The sequence below is a fragment of the Morone saxatilis genome, unplaced genomic scaffold (genome assembly GCF_004916995.1).
Source record: "Morone saxatilis isolate NCDOM2014 unplaced genomic scaffold, NCSU_SB_2.0 Contig12, whole genome shotgun sequence".
NCBI lineage: Eukaryota > Metazoa > Chordata > Actinopteri > Moronidae > Morone > Morone saxatilis.
This window is the reverse complement of record NW_023339674.1, coordinates 26,257,142-26,274,997: the sequence shown is the minus strand read 5'-3', so window position 1 is coordinate 26,274,997 and position 17,856 is coordinate 26,257,142. Positions and strand designations below refer to the sequence as shown.

The following is a 17,856-nucleotide window of genomic DNA, read 5'->3' as shown; positions in this document are numbered from 1 at the left end:
GCACGTAGTGTAAAAGCGGCTTTGAGTGGTCGGAAGACTAGAAAGGCGCTATACAAGTACAGGTCCATTTACCATCTTGAGACTACACGCATGTAATGTAACACAAGCTCTGAAGAAAGAAATAGTTAGAGTTACTTATGCTTTGTTCTCTCAATTCTTTCCAGCTCTGGCTCGGAGAGCATCGGATAACTCTAACAGTGGCAAGCAGCCAGCTGAAGCTGATCCCAACAAGAAGAAGAACATACGCAAGGCCAAAGGAGGCATCAAGGTACCATCCTATCCTCTGATCCCACTTTGAAATCTCACTGAAACATAAAACCCTTTCAACAAGTAACTTTCTTTTTCTGTTCATGTGAAAAAGAGGAGCAGCTGACTGACACTAGGGCACAGCATTGATACCAGTGCCAATCCTGATATTTTGATTTCAATGCTGGTTCCTAACAATACTTCTCTTATTTTTAGTCTTTGTTAGGGATGTGTATCTTTAGAAATGTACTGATAATATTGTGCAGACAGTTTAGATTTCTATTCAACCTGTGAACAGTACTTCCAAGGATACCACGTGTTAGATTGAATTACTGAGAAATGCATGATCTTTGGTGACATTCATTAAAGTTCAGTTTCCACCAAAGCACTGTCAATGAAAAGTACCTTCTGTTAAAGCAGCAGAAACACATCAGTACAAAGCATCAGTATGAGTGCACAGTTCCATTTGACTGAACACAGGCAAACAATCCAGAATCTAGTTATTGCAGGTCTAATGTAAAGACTGCAGACACCACATTTATGTACTGGCCGTCCCCCACAGACCCAAACAAACAGCAGGAGAGCCTTTGACATAGAAGAGCCCAGCTACAATAAAGGTACCCACACAGTCACCTTACTGACTTTATTTCAACCAAAAATACATTAGTTAGAAACCTGAAAAGTTGGTACCCAGCTGGAACCAGGTTTTCAGTATAGATTCAGGTTGTTTCCAGAATGGGTTTGCTTGTGTTAGTCTAGTTTTAGTTCACTTTTATTAGTTTCAGTGTTAGTCACATGGTCACAGTACACCCACCGTCATGTAAACATCCCAGTGTCAATAATGTACAAATGCTTCATCGAGCTGGTTGTGTGACTAATTTGAAGAAACTGACAAAGCCTGAAACTGAAGACATGTGCTGTATTTTTTTATTTTATTTTAGTAGTACTAGTACACAATATTATTTCAATTTTTATTTCTATTCAGTTAACTAAGATGTATTTTCACACCTAGTTAAGTTTTCAGTTTAGTTTTAGTTAACTATGATAACCTTGTCACACACCACATAGCCACATATCCATTCCTCGCATTGATATTGTTTCCCCCTACCCACCCCCCAACACCTCTGTTACATATTTTAAATGTCTTGGAAGGGAGCAGCCATGCAGAATTTGACTTTATCTTAAATTCCTGGCTCCTTCAATACTTCAACGATCTGCCACATGCTCCATCTTCACTCTGTTGCTCAGAAGTGAAGATAACAAGCAAACTAACAAAAAGAAACGCAAAAGCTGATTTTATCATAGAACGCTCTACCAGTCTCCATTAGAACCCACTACCTGTCCTCACAGAGGTAGGTCAGAGGTCACTGCAGCCCTGAAGCCGGTGTGGAATTCAGTGTTTTGTCAGCAGAGGCAATTGCGGTCTGAACAAAATCCCTCCAGCAGGACGGTCTCACTAATCAGTATGCTACCCTGCTGCTGTTTGCTGCTCTGCTGCGATTTTGCTCTGATCTCATTAATTGGTTTACAGTATGCATAATTTGGATGCGCAGCCTGAGGTTATTTTGTGCTGCTGACAAACAGGGTCTGTCTGTGTAGTGATAGTGTTGGTGTGTTAGACCTTAAACCCTCCTCCATAATTGATGAAGACAGAGCTGCCAGTCAGTGCCAGAATCAAAAGCCTACCAAGTCCTTCTTTTCACTGGTTGTATCAAGCTCCTAGAACATGCTTAAAGAAACCTGTGCTGAACTGCGAGCGTTCAATTAAGCAGATTTTTCCAAGTGAAAAGAAAGTGGAGTTTCTGTCAGAATACATGTACCTGAAACTAAACTGGTAGTCAGCCATGCACCCATAACTAAAGGTCAAACTAATGCAGCATCTTGCATTCCTCACGCCAATGTCTGTGGCATATTCAGTGAAACTGACCCAGAGAACTTTTCTGTGCACAACTGTAACATAGGCGAAGCAAAAGAGGAATGATGTATGGTTTTGCTGTCAGGTCGAACAGTGAAGTGGGTTTCTGGCACCTCCTTCCCGATCCCTTACACAGGTCAAGCTAGTCATGATATATGTAGAGCTACAATTGATCATGGTCTAATGTGCAGTCGGCCATGTCTCAGTCACCCATTCATTTCTGCAGTGGAATTTTACATTACAATTATGCTACAGCGCTGGTTCAACATACTTTTGTTCTTTTTGTCACTAGGAGTTGCTTTCTGATTTTCCAGGGAAACACAGCATATTCTGGACTTAACTTTCAACATTAATATGTGATTTAAACCACTGTAAATCAGATGATTAACATGTTAAATTAATGTTAAACTTATGTTTGTGATTGTTTTCACAGCAAAAATCTGTGGGCCTTTTCCTTAACATACTGAATATAGTATATGTATAGTGTTTGGTCTGTATTTGGCTATTTGCAAACAATATTTCAATCAGAAGGAATTTATTTTTTTAAACAAATGTATTAAATGTTCACAATGAAGAAAACGATAGAAGAGAAACGATTAGACCCCATCGTGACTTCATTGTATTTGAACGATTTCTCAACAAAATGACCGCAGAGAGGAGAACAGATTTAAAGTTTGACAGGAGAAACAGGATTGGCTGGAGGAGACTGTGGCTGCATGTGATTGGTTTAACTGAAAGAGTAAACCGCCCACTGTCAGCTGATAAGAAGCAGAGTCAGAGAATTGTGAATGAATGAAGCATAATGAGAAGGTCTTCCTGATATGCTGAGGCTTACGCTGAACTTCATTATTACATATCCAGGCTGCTAACAGGAATAGAAAGCAGCTTCTAATCTTGATTTTGCAGCAGCTTTACTGTTGGTCCAGAAAAAATATTTACCACTGACTGTGACTGTGACTGTTGACCACCTGAATGCAAACAAACCCCTGATAAAGACGTGATATTTTCGGGCTTTACAAGTTGACAGAAGTTATTATTTAATATAAAAAGCCCCTGCCCTAATAATTAAAGCTATGTGTTTATGTGTGTGTTTGTGTGTCACAGATTGAGGTGATGCATGAGGAAAGCCAAGGAGGCTCCACCCATGTCGTTGTGACCAACGAGACAGAGGAGAGTCTGTCCAACAGGCGCAGGTAAGGACAGCACACAGGCCATAACTGAGTGTTCACATACTGAAGAGACAACACAACTGTGTCATTCTCTGAGTCATAGCAGTGCTATATTCACCTATTCCACCACTGCTACAGCACTAGTCATATGCCATCCTTCTGTGCATGGTTTGAAGTAAGGTGAAGTATGGTGATTCATAACACATTACCACATGCACTGTGTGTGTGAGGAGCACATTTCAGACACAGGTGGCATAACAGTTAACATCCAGGTGACAGTAGAAGTGGTGATGTGGGACTCCAGTGTGGAATTTATCCATGTTTAATTTTACCCTGTGCTATATGGAGGCAGTCAAATCAGAGCAATTTAGTATTTCTATACACAGCTACTTTGTTTAAAGATCATCTCCAGACATTTATTAAGAGAAATAAAATATTTGTGTCTGATTTTTCCATAAAAAAGGTAAATTAGCTCAAAAAATCTGACAAGATGTCAACTCCTTCATTGAAAAGTCACATTTCTGTATATGTCTGCTTCAGATTTCTGCATTTTGCTTGTGTAAGTTGCATATTGATGTCTATGTGTTAAACTTAAGTGAGTTAAGTGCCATAACCATTGCAGAAGAAGGCACTATGAGATGATTTGATTAGAAGACTGGCAGTCAAATCCCAAACAAACATTTTAATGTATTCATTTGAGGAACATTAGAGTCTAGATCTAATGTTTTTGTCTGCTGCAGTTTCTCTTCTGTGGGAAGTAAACAGGTGGATGGAAATGCACTTAGTAAGTGAGAAACGGCTTCTGCTCTTCATTCAACACCACAACACAAGAGAAAAGAGCAGCGGTCTGTTACTTTTCACATGACTGTACCTCTCTCAGTGGTCTCCTGCTTGAATATTCATTGCACCAGGTTATACCATTAAGTGGGCCTGTTGTATTATTTGTTTGCATCATTTATCTAGTCAAAGTTGTTTTAAAAGTTTCACCCACACAGATTTAAGCTCCCTGGTCACATACACTAGTTCCCTTTGTGAGGTCTATTTGGTTTCAGATGTGTCCACTCTTCAACCAGTCAAAACAGCCGGGCATCAGATCTTATTTGCCTGCAATTTATGTAAATCAGAGGAACTGCTCACAGACCACTTTTTGGATTGGTCAGTTGGTGGTGTGTTCACATATGGAGATTGAGAAGCTATCTAGGTTTTATTAAACCAAATGAAAAACAACTATAAAGTCAACAAGATCACTTGTTGAACACATGACTGTTGTTTCACTAGTGAATGCTTTCCATCTGCGGGACCCACAAATGTTTTCCCAGCAGTAAAAAAAAAAGTTCCTTTTAAGGTCATGATGCCAGCAAATCTACATGCTCTTAGTGATTCAGCCTGTCTGGGATTTTTTTTGCGGTGAGGGACAAGAGAGAATCACAGGAAATGTGGGCGGACAGAGTGGGTTGAAGGGAAGGAAACCGAGTGGAGGCGGAGAGGAGGAAAACTAAAACTATATGGCTGGACATGGTTAAGCTACATATGAGTCAAAACTTTCCACTTATGACTTCAGAAGTTAAAACTAAAAGGGAACTTATTTACTATAATTATGACTATTCTAACTATCCATTAACTCCCCCTGCTCTTTCATTCCTTTTTCTGTAAGTCTCTCGTTTCTTTATAACTCTGTAGTAAGTGCTCTAACAGTGCCCCTTAGCAGTTTTCTCTCCTACTTGGCTCTCAGTTGGACTGTTACAGTGCGTAATCATGGTCTGCAGTAGAATTCATGTTGTTTTTCAGTTTCATTCCCTCATGCTGAATATCAGGTATTGTACTGTCTAGTGGGTATATGATGTACTGCAGGGGTCACAAACTGCTGCCCTCCTGCCCTTCACCCCCCTACCTCCTGCCTGCGACTAATGTCAAATATATAATCCAGCCGCAAGATTTTTTATTTTTTTAATTAGTTTTTCTAGTTTGTTTCAATTCAATTTAAACTACCCCATTCATATACAATAATACAAAAAAACACAAATTTATAATGAAAATGTAAAAATCATAAAAATAATGGCAAAGGTCAAAGGTGTCAGCATGCAAATGGCTGATAAGAACAGAGCAAGGTTTCAGGGCTTTATTTGTTGTTTGGCTGTGAATAATATAGATAATATAAAATGCTTCAGGTTCTATGTATAATAGGAAATGTCTGATGCACTTTTTCAGCCTTCTGAGAGTGAGTCAGTCAGTCAAAGCAGAACTAATAACGAATGCAAAGTTCAAGGTTCCAAGAATAGGCAGGCTAATGCAAGATTTTGTGGCCACTCAAAAGGAAATGCCAACAGAACATTTTAGGCTAAATATGTCTATTCCTCACACATCTATCTGTATCGTTTTTTTATATGATTTATGAATTCAGCCACATTTCCTTCCTTCTTCTTGGCTCCTGTTCAGTTTGAATAACAGGAACTGCAAGGTTATGACCCAGGTCCCTGTAAAACCAGTGATCACAAATTAAAATAATGAATTAACAAACACCCATTCTTTGCTCCAGGCCAGTCTCCTAGTAATTATATTCCTTCAACATCCAATATTGACATTCTTGTCTGGCTCTCTCTTTTTTGTTTTGAAACATTTTAATTATTGCTAAAACTGATGATTATTATCATTATTAATCTGGCAGTTATTTTCTTTAGTAATCAATTTGTCATAAGGAAGTCTGAAGTCAAAAAGTTGTAAACCAAAAAAACCTTTCTAGCTTCTCAGGGTCTAAGGTGACATCTTCAAATATCTTCTGATTTTGTCCATCCAACAGCCCAACACCCAAAGATATTGGTGAGGACTGATCCTGCTGATAACTGAAGAACAGCTGAGTGCATATCTTTGCTTAACACAAACATTTGGGTCTTTATTATAAGATAGCAAACACATACAATATCACCAGCAAACAGTAAAACTTAACATGGAAATGAAAAAAAACAGACTTTTTGTGTGAGGTACTGCCATTTCTTTGGTTGGCACATTCAGCAGTCCTTCAATTTAAGAGCATTCATGTAAAAGCAGCCATACAAGAGTACGTGTTTCGGTAATATGGTAGACACAGCATCATCACTCTCACTGCTGTGCAGTAAAGACTACCCATAACTCCTCTAGAGTGGCTGTGCATTGTAGGGTCTGTTGCTGCCTGCCATAGTGAGCGCACATCCTTGGCGTGACCATGCGATGTGATCATGTGATCATAGATGCAGGGGTGGTATGGAGCCTTGCCCTCCCCTGAAAAGTACACATGCTCCTGGGGAGAGACCCCCATGGCTTTGGCACAAATGCCCATGAAGACGTCGTCAATGTATATGGAGGAGTTCAGCACCAGAGTTGCATGGTAGATCTTAGCAGCAACATCCCCTGAAACCACGTACCCTGCTCCAGCAGTGTAGTCTGGGTAGGAAGGCCAGGGGTACAGATCATCTGGAACATGATATTTGCTTTTTTTACGGCGAACTGGAGGGGCTCCTCTGTGTACATGCCCCACCCACAGGTCTTTGGCCCCTCTTTTTGTACTCAAGAGCTCCCGCAGGTACTTCACCAAATTGGGCATGTGGACAAAGATGTCGTCATCAGCAGACATGAGGAAATGGGCCTGAGGGCAGTACTTGTGGCCCCAGTGGAACTGCAAAATCAATTTGGTAGTCAGGTTATGAAAGGTGTCCAAAAAGTTCTGCTGGATCAGGTCTCCATAGACCTGGTCCTCCTGCAGCAGTGCGCTTTGCACCCTGGATCTCTGCTCAGCATCTGGGTGCACACCAAGGGCGAACACCAACCTCACACTTGCCCCTAGTTCTGACCATACAAAGCTTTCGTTTCCCCACGTGTCCCTGATGGCCTGGCGCCGCTCAAAGTTCTCCGGTGATGATTTCACAAACAGTAGTAGTAGGACATCATCCCAGCTTTTCCCATCTGCACTGGCACCTCCACATTTACCTGGGTGGTTGATGAGGTATGCATAGTTCACTAACCCACTGTCCCCACCGTTAGAACCATCCTTTCTGTTGTGATGGTTTGAGGTGATGGCGAAGGAAGAATTGAGAAAGTCATAGCTGTTGACCAGGTAGCGGTAAGTGTAGGATCTCATGTGGCTGACCACATGGTGGTCCAGCTCCTCCCAGCAGACCATCACCACACACAGAATCAGGCCTGTGGTCAGCAGCTGCACACACTGGCACTTGTGGATCCGACGGAAGTTCATGAACATCGTGACTACTATTTCTTTCTGCTGATCTCTGAATACTGATGGCACTCCGGATCTGTCTAGACTTCTGCTCTCCAGGAGCTGTATCTTCCTCTGTCTTACCTGTCTCTTCTTTTTCTGACAGTATGCTATTTCATCTCTGCCTCCTTTCACTCTTAAGCTTCACTTCTCATTTGACTCTTACTTCTGCCTCTAGCGCTCCTTTAATCTATCTAATCGACTTTCTCATCATCCCCCCACTTTATCTTCCATCATCTGTCTCCCCTCACATGTATCCCCTTTCCCTCCTGTCCTACCAACTGGCTCCTCTTTTTGATGTTGTCAAGTCCATTAGGTTTTTGTTAGGCTCTTCGGCAGTCTGGGTGCTCCGTAACTGATCTTCCTCCGCTGTGTGAAGCAAAAGCTCCACTCCCTCATAGTGATCAGGCAGTGGACAGCTCCAGGTTAAAGCTCAATGTCATTCCTTCAGCTCAAACAGATTCAACATGCTCTTTCGTCCTCCTCTCCTGATAACTCCTGGTTAGGTTCACAGCTCTCCTCCACTTCCTTGTCCCTCCTCCTCTTGGTTACTGTAACGTCAGGATGTCATAGAAGCACATGGCACCTGAGAAAGAGATCATAACAACTAAGATCATATTGAGTCATATTGACAGGATTTTGCATGCTTGGGCAACACATTTAAAAGTTAACTCCTGGAATGATTAATTAAGTCATTCATCAACTTAATTGCCAACTATTTGGAGATTTAATTAATTAATTACCTCATTTAGACAAAAACAATATTTTCAGCGCATTAATTAAAAACTATGTTACAGCATTATCCTCTCTCTTTCTACTGATGTTTCCTTTCGTCTCTACTGTGAACTGATCAATAAAACTAAAATTCAAAGTAACTGGTTTTGGTAGTGAAACTTTAAAATAAAGCCTTGTACTACCTGGACTGTCCAAGACCTTAAGTGTAGGGTTACACCAATAAATCAGCTGAACATCAGCCGATATTTGCCTTGGTGACTGACATAGGCCTATCGGCAAATAAGACGGCATTCACGGGTATCAGTGGCTGATATTTATCTGTTGTGTTGCATCAATTTTGGCCCTGGCTAAATGCTGTGTTGGTTATTTCCAAGTCAGATATTGGAGAAAATCACTTCCATTTTCCAGCACAACTCGCATAAAAATACTGGTGTGCTCCACGCAGCAGCGTGGACAGTGAGCAGCTGTTCAGCTCTGAGTCTCACGTCTTGGATTAGAAGAGAAATAGACTGAGCTGTAACAAGGCAGAGGCTTATCTTTGTACATTTTGTTGTTTCCCTGGCACAAAAGGGCAAATAGATAACAACATTGCCATCGGCTATCTGCCAAATTGTTATTTTAAAACGTCAGTGGAATAGCACTACTATAGCTACAGCAGCTTCGGACAGTATTTGGCATATGTTGTTCCAGGTAGATCTAAAATGATAAGTGGATTAATCATTTAGTCAATTGACAGAAAATTAATCTGCAATCATTTTATTGTTTTTATTTTTTCAATAATCAGCTGATAATGAAAATAATTCCAGGGACCACAGCAAAAATGTCCCACACAATTCCCAAGAGGCCAAAGCACGGACTCCACATGTTTTGTCTGAATGATAAATAAAAGCATCAAATCTTCACATTTGAAAATCTGGAACAATAAAATATTTGGGATTAGTGTTTTTAAAATAACTGAAATGACAAAAAAGATTATTTTTCTCTTGATCAGATAATTGATTTAATCATTTCAGCTCCAATTTAATTCAGGCCTTAGCACTTGCAGTCTGTTGTTAGCACAGACTTTACTCTTTGTGCTGTAGACTGTAATTGAAATAAAGTCCCTGTGGGCCTCCCTTGGGTCAAAACAGTATCAAATTGTGAAGGTAAAAGAGGGGGGTGGGTTCAATTCAGATAAATAAGTGCTAACAGTGTTGCAGCGCAAAATGAAGATGGCAACCAAAACAACCAACATAATGTACAGAATGTCAGAAATGTGTTGTGAGGATAAAACAGGTGAGTTAGTGTGAGCACCCCCTCCCCTGGGTCACTGCAGACATGGATTAGTCAGGAAACACGTCAGCCACTCCGAACGCACAGCTCACAGGTAAAAACATATGTTTTGAACATGAAATAGAAGATAATACTGGAAAGTCGAGCAGTTGGACCACATCCAGCAGGCAGACAGCACCTGTTTAAAAAAGCGACTGGAGTCTTCCGGATCAATCAGATGATCGCCGCTCGCAGTAAACGCACCCGGCACAAACGCAGAAGATTCCCCGCAAGTGTCGTACTCACCGCAGAAATGTAGAGACCCGAATGGCGGAGCGGACACGATTAGGCCAACTGGAAGTAGTCGCTGTTACATTATCACCTGTGCGTCTTTTGGATTTGCTGAGGATGGTTCCTGCGTCACCACGTGGTTCTTACGCACAGGTATTTACTTGTGAAGTATGTTCCTCGGGGCTTTTGTAGCGTGTAGAAGGTGTGTGGAGGTGGTGTCTTTTTTTTAAACTACAATCAGCAGCTCTACAGCTGGCTCCTCTTGGCCTCTGTAGCGGTCGGTGACCCTCTGTTTGACGGCCACAGTTCTGGCTCTAGGACGCTGACATCTGGCATGAAGTGTTGTGAATGAATGTTGTTTCTGTGGCGATTTAATAGTATTTCTTATTTTCATCTTCATCTGACCATGACTGCAGCTATCTGCTAAATGGTAGGTTATACTCATTAGTCAGAGGAGCCTTTGAGAACACACAAGCACTGTCTGACAGTTCTTGCGTACTCGTTTACATTTACATATTCAGCAGACGCTGAATCGAGTTTGGTACCTCATTCCACCACAGAAGGCGAACAAGCTCCTGAATTAGTACACAGAAGTTGTGAGAATCAATAGTAGTAGGGAGCATGAAGTGTAAGAGCGTGTCTGATAGGCTCCTACCCTGAGGACTGACAGTAAACAGATGTAAAGTGATGTAAATTAGTCATTTGTTTAAGAATGCTTTGTAAATAAAGATATAGCAGTGATGATTGTGTCTCACAGAGAGCGAGAGGAGCAGCAACCTTTTGCATAGAGTACAATGTAGGTTGACCAAGAAAAACTTGCACAAATGCACACATGCTTTTATATACACATTGCAGAGCAAAACAGGCTCCTGTACAACAACAAAGCTCAGGCAGTGTAACGCAGTGTAACGCAGTGTAAGGCAGTGTAAGGCAGTATAACGCAGTATAATGCAGTATAAGGCAGTATAACGCAGTGTAAACTGTCCCTCAATGTTACGTTAGTTCAAAATCTCCCATCCTTCAACAGTTCAACAAACAACAAAATGAACAATAAAAACAGCATAAAACGTGGCAAACTTACAGATTCCGAGTTTGAAGTCTGTATATGTTGAAATAATGTTAAAAGGAGTTCGGTCTAGACCTGCTCTATTTGAAAAGTGTCCTGAGATAACTTCTTGTTATGAATTGGCGCTATACAAATATAACAATAAAACTGAATTGAATGAATTGAATGTACATGAACATACATCAGGCTGCATATTTTCCCCTGAAAATAACAGATAAAGAAACACTTTCCCTTTATTAAAGTAACACCAGTGATTGTTGGACTAATGAGAATTTGGTTGGATGAGAGCATATCGACCAAACAGTCAACCAACAGACCACAAGGTGTCAGCCCTAGAACAATGATGGGTACTGTAGGTGTCTTTCACTGGATAGGTGGTTGTGTGTGTCAGTTGAAAAATGTGGCTGGCCCAAACATATTGATTAAAATATTGCCCAACTGTAACACACAGACACAGAGCTTTTTGCTGACTGGTTTTGACTAAGTTAAGTCGAGTTTCAGTCTACCTTCCTACTGTGCACTGTACTATGTGCATTCGGAAGTAGAAGTTTCCCATCAGGAAACAGGAAAGCCTTTTTGTCACGTACATATCTCCTGTTCTGTAAAAACAATGAGATTATAAATGGCTTAATACAGTAACTCATGTCAGTCAGTATCATATTAACTAGTGTACAACTAATCAAAAATAACCATAAGCTAATGTGTTAGGGGGGTCAAACTGAGTGCAGATGATCCCTCTGTGATTAACAGTGCAGCAAATTGCTTTATCTGCTGTGTCTCCTGCATGTGACTGTTCATAAAGTGCCAGAACAGGGCGTCCTGTTTGCTCTCAGGCCGAGGCATGAGCTGTAAATCTCTCTGGATGTGGCTTGACATGTCACCTTATGCTGTCCTCCCTGTTTCCTTTGTAATCGCTGAGTCACACATTGAACCCATCTTCCTACCATTGTTGGTTCAAATATTGGTGCACAGGGACATGAGTCAACCCCACTGAGCTTCTACTCAGTCTCACTCAGTAAAAGTTAGTTAACAGCTGTCGTCTGCAAGTTATTCTGCAAGTTGGCCATACAACAGAAACAAAACTTTCGGATCTTCTCTGGTTGAGATAAATGACAGCTGGTGGACAAAGTCATCAGAATCTCCCTTTTTTAACTTTTAAGAATCATAACAAGCTTATTATTCAACAGTTGTGATTGAGGACCTTCAGTTTCAGGGCTGTTAAGCAGTCTGTCATGTATCATTAGGGCTGTATATCTGGTGATGCGATACGTATGATACAGGGGTTAAAATTCCATATATTTCAATGTTCTTAGCAAAGCGATAGATTGTGATTTAAAAAAAAAAAATCTTATTTTAGGAAAACTGTTATGTAGAACACCATAAGCATAAAATCTGATTTTAAAAATCTAGAAGTTGGGCGTGGGTAAATTTTCAAAAAGAAAGATAGCCAAATTTACTTAGAAATTTACCTTTTGCAAAAAATAACCCTATCTTTATATCGATTAATTTCCTCAAATAATCCAGGCCTAACTGGTACCAAAACAGGGAAGGGGGTGGATAGAAGCTGACTGAAACACAAGAATCACCATTGTATATTGTAAACAGTCTGTCCACCATGCTGGCTAACCATCTTTAACTCTGCAGAGGACGCTGTGAATGTAAGTGCTGACCCAGCAAAAAAACGACTATAATAGAGGGGCTTTAGCCCAACAGAGCCCCCGAGCACAGAAGTTGCTGATGTCGGTGTAATGCTGCCACACAATAGGCTCAACACATATTTCCACAGCAGCATATTTCAACTTAACACCGGGCTCATCCAACAATGGAAGAGCTCTGGCAACATGTGGCCCGAGCCTTGAAATCCAGAGGTCTTGTGACTGAGAGGATGCACTGACTAGACTTTGTACTTGATGAGCCTTCAAGTATTAATCTCTGTTTTATACTACTGTTACCTGTTCTGAAAAGGTACCAAACAGTAGTAGTATTCAACATGAAGCCAATTCAGAATCACTTCTGAATTTGCTGTTGTAAAGGGAAAAGACCTGTACCACACAAGTAACAGTTTTTCTTTCCTGTTACTGTAGAACACACACAACCACATTTTAGGTTATAAAAAGACTCTTAGTGTATGTACTCTTTCCCCCTCTGCTGCTGTTCAGAGCAATATTTGAGACACACACACACACACATACTTCACATGCATTGAATAAAATAATGAACAGTAGTTAAAATGTATTCAGAAATTGCCTTTTAATTAGGCAAAAATGTAAAGAAAAAAGAAAGTTCCACCTACAGAAAAAAAAGTCATCCACTGTGAAGACAAAAATGACATACACACTGCTTGAGTGCTAAGTGTTGTCTAGATATATCGTAAAAACTGTAAAATGACCAGCAATGAGCATTTATAAAAATTAGACTATCACATGTTTGCTGCAGTGAAAACTGTTGTTAATTAACAGAAGTCACACATGGTAATGACTTTCTTTATAACAATTTCCTTTGGCAGGAAACTAGTGGTTGTTCAATAAAAAATAATCAGTATATCTCAAAGTGGTTTAGAGAGGTTTTAGACATAATAATTACTGTGAATCACTGTCTGGGTCATGTAATAAATTAAGTCATTTCTTTTTGTATAGTTATATGGAACTAAATTTAAATCAAATAAGTGTACAATTTGAGGAAGGTGATGCTGTACAATGATAAGGGGTTGACTGTGAATGTAAAACCGAGGGTACATTGTGATGTTATCTTACAGATGTCCATGCATGCTCTACCACCATAGGAAGCCACGATTTGAAGGAAATCGTAAGTGTGCTCTGAGCCGTTTGTTTCTTTTGTTTTCGTGATTCATAAGAGTAGAGTAGAGCACAATCTGAGTTTAGCGGACATCAATGGTCAGGTGTTGATATTTGACACCAAGCATTAAGAATTCTTGAAAGGCCCACATTACCCAACCAACCTTTGAGTGTGTCCTACACTACAGCATACAATGCAGATTAGCTCACCTTACCATGTTTACTTTACAAGAACTGGAACTGGATGTTGTCCCTAAAGACCAGGGATGGACAATAGAACATTACACTAGTCTGTGTAAGCTTTTTGTATGCCCTGTTTCCCTTGCAAATTAGGATTTTTTTAATTTAAGCAAATGTGAAACAGAGGGATCCTTTCCACTGTGGCCCGGAGTAGAGACAACAGATTCCATATGCTATCTACCCAGCAGAGTACTCCTTACATCATGCTGTGTAACATACTTGGTTGGACATACTTTTGGTTCCGTACATAATGGTCATTGGTCATCCGGGTGAAATATTACAGGAATGTGGAACGTTTCTGTTATTTAGGCTGCGGTGGCACATGTTTATTTAATGTGAGTTTAATCATACAGTCTGTTAGCTGAGAACCAGAGGATTATTTTCTGAAGGAGGTTAAAAAAGGTTAGGAGATTTGGAGATGGAAGCCATGTTTCTTCAAAGATTTTTTCTTGTTTCGAGGAAATCTGGTTTTATTTTTGTAGTTTTGGCCTTTGTGTATTCAGTTATCATTATATTGTGCTAGTTATTATTATATTAAGCCGTAATTGCTTGAGATGTGGGAACATGGTGACATTACTACAACAAAGTCTAATAGGCCAAGGAACACAAGCAGTCAGGCAATCAGTTGGAAACAGTTTATCCTGATTATCTCAAGGACTTTGTAGGTAAAACTGAACGTGGGCACACCTGAAATGTCGGTAATAATAGTTGTACAGGAAATGTGGGTGCAGAGTAAAAACTATGTAGATGCACAGCCCATGTATACGTACAACTCACCAAAACTGACTTTTCACAGTCTTTTTAACAATCATCAACCCTGGTGTCATTGAAATAAACCCCTAATTCACAGTTGGATCTGAAAATATTTATGAAAAGGGCTACAAACTATAATGTAAGCTAATGTTAATCCTTTGGGATAAATGCACCCATCAAAGAACGTCATGGCTCAGATTTATTTTTCTAAGTGACTGATACATTATGGAAAGAATCCCTAGAGAAATAGACCTTTTGTTTAACCAGAAACAACGGTAATATGGCTATTGCTCGCCACCAGACTCCATAGAAAAAAAAGTTAATTTTATCTTTTAAGTTACGATGTTACAAAGTGGACAGAAATAAAATAAAACTCACTTTTTTAGTCTTTCCACTGTTCCAACAATCACCAACTCCTGTGGTCAAAATAAATCCCTAATTCACTGACATAGATGAGAAGAACAGCAGTTTCAGTCGTTCTGCAAAAACAGACTGGCTAACAAACCACAGAGAGGCTGCGACAGCAACACAGGCAAAGTTTAACCCCATTTGCTGCCCACTATATCTTCACATAGCTAATAGTTGTGGCTATACTGCGACGATTAAGTGTTTATTTTAACTTTTAAAGTAAAGTTACCACACATTTACATGCTAAGAAAAGGTAAATTAAATGGAGACAGACAGTGCTGTTGCACAACTTTTTTTCATACACAACCATTAGAAAAAAGACTGTAAAACGGTCGATATTTGTCTGACCAAAGGACTCTGTGTTGTTACAATCAAATCCATTTTGCCCAATTAAACTAGAAAGTCTAGAAAAGCCCTACGATGAAATTATTTTATCCCACTGGGAAGCCAACAGGAAGTCAGCCAGCTCTCTAACACACATGCTCTCAACATGCAGCTTCACTGGAGAAGGACTCAAGTGTGCTCTATGGACCCTAGAACGCAGAAGCCCAGCAAGCCCGTTGTGGCTTTTTTGGCATATGAACCCAGTGAGCAGCTGTCAAAGGAATGAATAATCTTGGAACGCATATCCAGACGTATCCAGTTTTTCTTGATTGCTAACCGGTTCTCAATACCCAACCTGAGAGACTAATTGATTCCGTCACAGATCGAATTGCTGAAGAATCTACTATAAGTGTCAAATCACATCCAGTCACGTAATATTGTAACTGTGCTTTAGATTGACACACAGTTCGAGAAAGAAAGGAGGGCGGAGAAAGACTCGATTGAAAATCTCTCCTCCCGCAGTTTCTGCTTCCTGCATGAGACATTTTTTCCTTGAAAACGTATTGTAACTTTATTTCATCTTATTTAGTTCTTAGTTGGTGTGGCTCTGACCTAAAGTAACACTGTTGTAGCCTGGAAAAGTGTGGAAACCTGGCTATGTGTCAGTTTAGCCGTCAGAGTTCAGCAGAGTTTCCCTCCAGTGCTTTTCTGAAAGAACGTTACAATTTTACTTTCATTTCCCTATGTGATGAGATGTCTTAAGACGATAGGACGTCTAGACACGAACCCCAGTCACCACGAGGTACAATAGTGCAATAAGTTAAAAACAGGTTCTGAAACAGCATTTAGAACAGATAGATAATTGTAACAACAACAAACATATTCAATTTGATTGTTTTTGAGTATAAAGTGAACCGAATGGCAGAGACTGAACCATCAGAGCTTCTGTCATGTAAATTCTTCAAGGTTTGTTAGTTTTCACATCCTGTTTGCTCTCTGTTCCCTTGCTAACCCAGCCCAGTCAGTCTGATCCATTCCCTCAGCCTAACTGGAACAGTCCTGTAAAATCTGCCCCCGGGAAACTCCCAAAAAAAAACGTTAAAAAAGTGTTTTGAGTTCTGTAACTATTTACGTGTTTGACTTTATCTTGACACATTCCGCTTGTTTTTCTCCCCCTCTTACCTCACTAACTTTTTCAGTCTGCTACTGCAAGCTGACACCTTTAGCCTCGAAGACTGGAAGAGTTCATTAGAGCAACACTGTCAGCACACAAATAGACACAGAACACAATGTGCTCCTGACTTACCGGGCTGTTTTTGAGTCCAGGCCATGTGTGAGAGTAAAGTACAGATAAAGCCCCTCTCCTCTGCTCTGTTCAGCTTCTGTAAACTTGTCCTCTTTGTCTGTCAGAGACCCTCACCTTCTCTGCTTCACTCTTTCCAACTGTTTTTCTTTTTCTTTCACCATCTCTGCTTTCTGCCACTTCCCTCCTCTGCCCTTCTTTTTCCTCTCACTTTTTCCCCAGTAGTCCACTTCAGCAACTCGGCTTCAAATGTTGCCCTGAAGGTTCCAGTGTGAGCGTGTGTGTGAGAGAGACAACGTGTGTGTGGAGCTGGAGAGCAGGAGGGAGGGCGGGTGGAGGGGGAGGAACCACTGGACACATCTGTACCTCCCCTTTACTGTATCCCACCACCATAAGTGCAAGCACATGGGATTTCAGATGCCAGATGTCAGTTTTGGATGAATGAATGTGAATGTGATTTAATAGCAGGAAACCCTAGACAAGCTTCTCCTTGTTTGTTACAAATACATTCTGAGTACTGCATGTTTATTTATTACAAACAAGAACAACAGCTAATAAGAAGTCAACACAAACAATAAAAGAATATGTGCAAATTTGCTCTCAGGTTTATATATGTGTCAAGTAAATACATGTTAAATAATCCAAATACAAGAAATAAAAGGTACATATTCACTGTGTCTCAAGAGCTATTTACACTTTTAAGTTGGAACCCTAGGCGACTGTTGATGATGCCTTTAGGCGCTTCGCCCCCTCTGCTGGCCACAAAGCCGAATCTAACCATCCTGCAGGAGCTGAACAGGACAATACTGTCGCTGTTTTCTCTCCAAACTGACTGAAACCTCCGTAACAGCAAAAGCCTTATCCTAAACAGGAAGGTGATCAAATGCAGGTGCAATTTGCTGCAAGGCTCCATAGTTGTGCTTTAAAAGGTCATTAATTAAATAAATAATAAATCTATGTTTCTCTCCACTGTCTTAATTAACAATTAATCAAACTGTTCCCCCAATAAAATTCAATTCAATTCCATTAAATTGTATTTGTATAGCACCAATTCATCTCAGGACACTTTTCAAATTTAGCAGGTCTAGACCGAACTCCTTATAACATTTACAGA

At 40.3% G+C, this 17,856-nt stretch overlaps 2 protein-coding genes across 4 annotated transcripts in view; one reads left to right on the top strand and one right to left on the bottom strand.

The window, feature by feature from the left end:
- Nucleotides 1-17,856, top strand: part of mcf2l2 (MCF.2 cell line derived transforming sequence-like 2) — a gene marked incomplete in the record, with an annotated part of 103,749 nt that overhangs the window by 30,809 nt on the left and 55,084 nt on the right. For all 3 annotated transcript variants that reach the window (XM_035654038.1, XM_035654036.1, XM_035654037.1), the window contains 2 exon segments: nucleotides 165-268; nucleotides 3,266-3,354. In XM_035654038.1, coding sequence (XP_035509931.1) covers nucleotides 165-268; nucleotides 3,266-3,354 — 193 coding nt within the window.
- On the bottom strand, nucleotides 6,200-17,049 carry b3gnt5a (UDP-GlcNAc:betaGal beta-1,3-N-acetylglucosaminyltransferase 5a). Its single transcript, XM_035654039.1, has 2 exons — nucleotides 16,746-17,049; nucleotides 6,200-8,162 (listed from the first exon to the last, which is right to left on the bottom strand). The coding sequence occupies exon 2, from the start codon at nucleotides 7,559-7,561 to the stop codon at nucleotides 6,362-6,364; it is 1,200 nt and encodes a 399-aa protein (XP_035509932.1). The 5' UTR covers nucleotides 7,562-8,162; nucleotides 16,746-17,049; the 3' UTR covers nucleotides 6,200-6,361.

Excerpts from the sequence above, each read along its gene's own strand:
- b3gnt5a (XM_035654039.1), bottom strand. The coding sequence starts at position 7,561 with ATGTTCATGAACTTCCGTCGGATCCACAAGTGCCAGTGTGTGCAGCTG.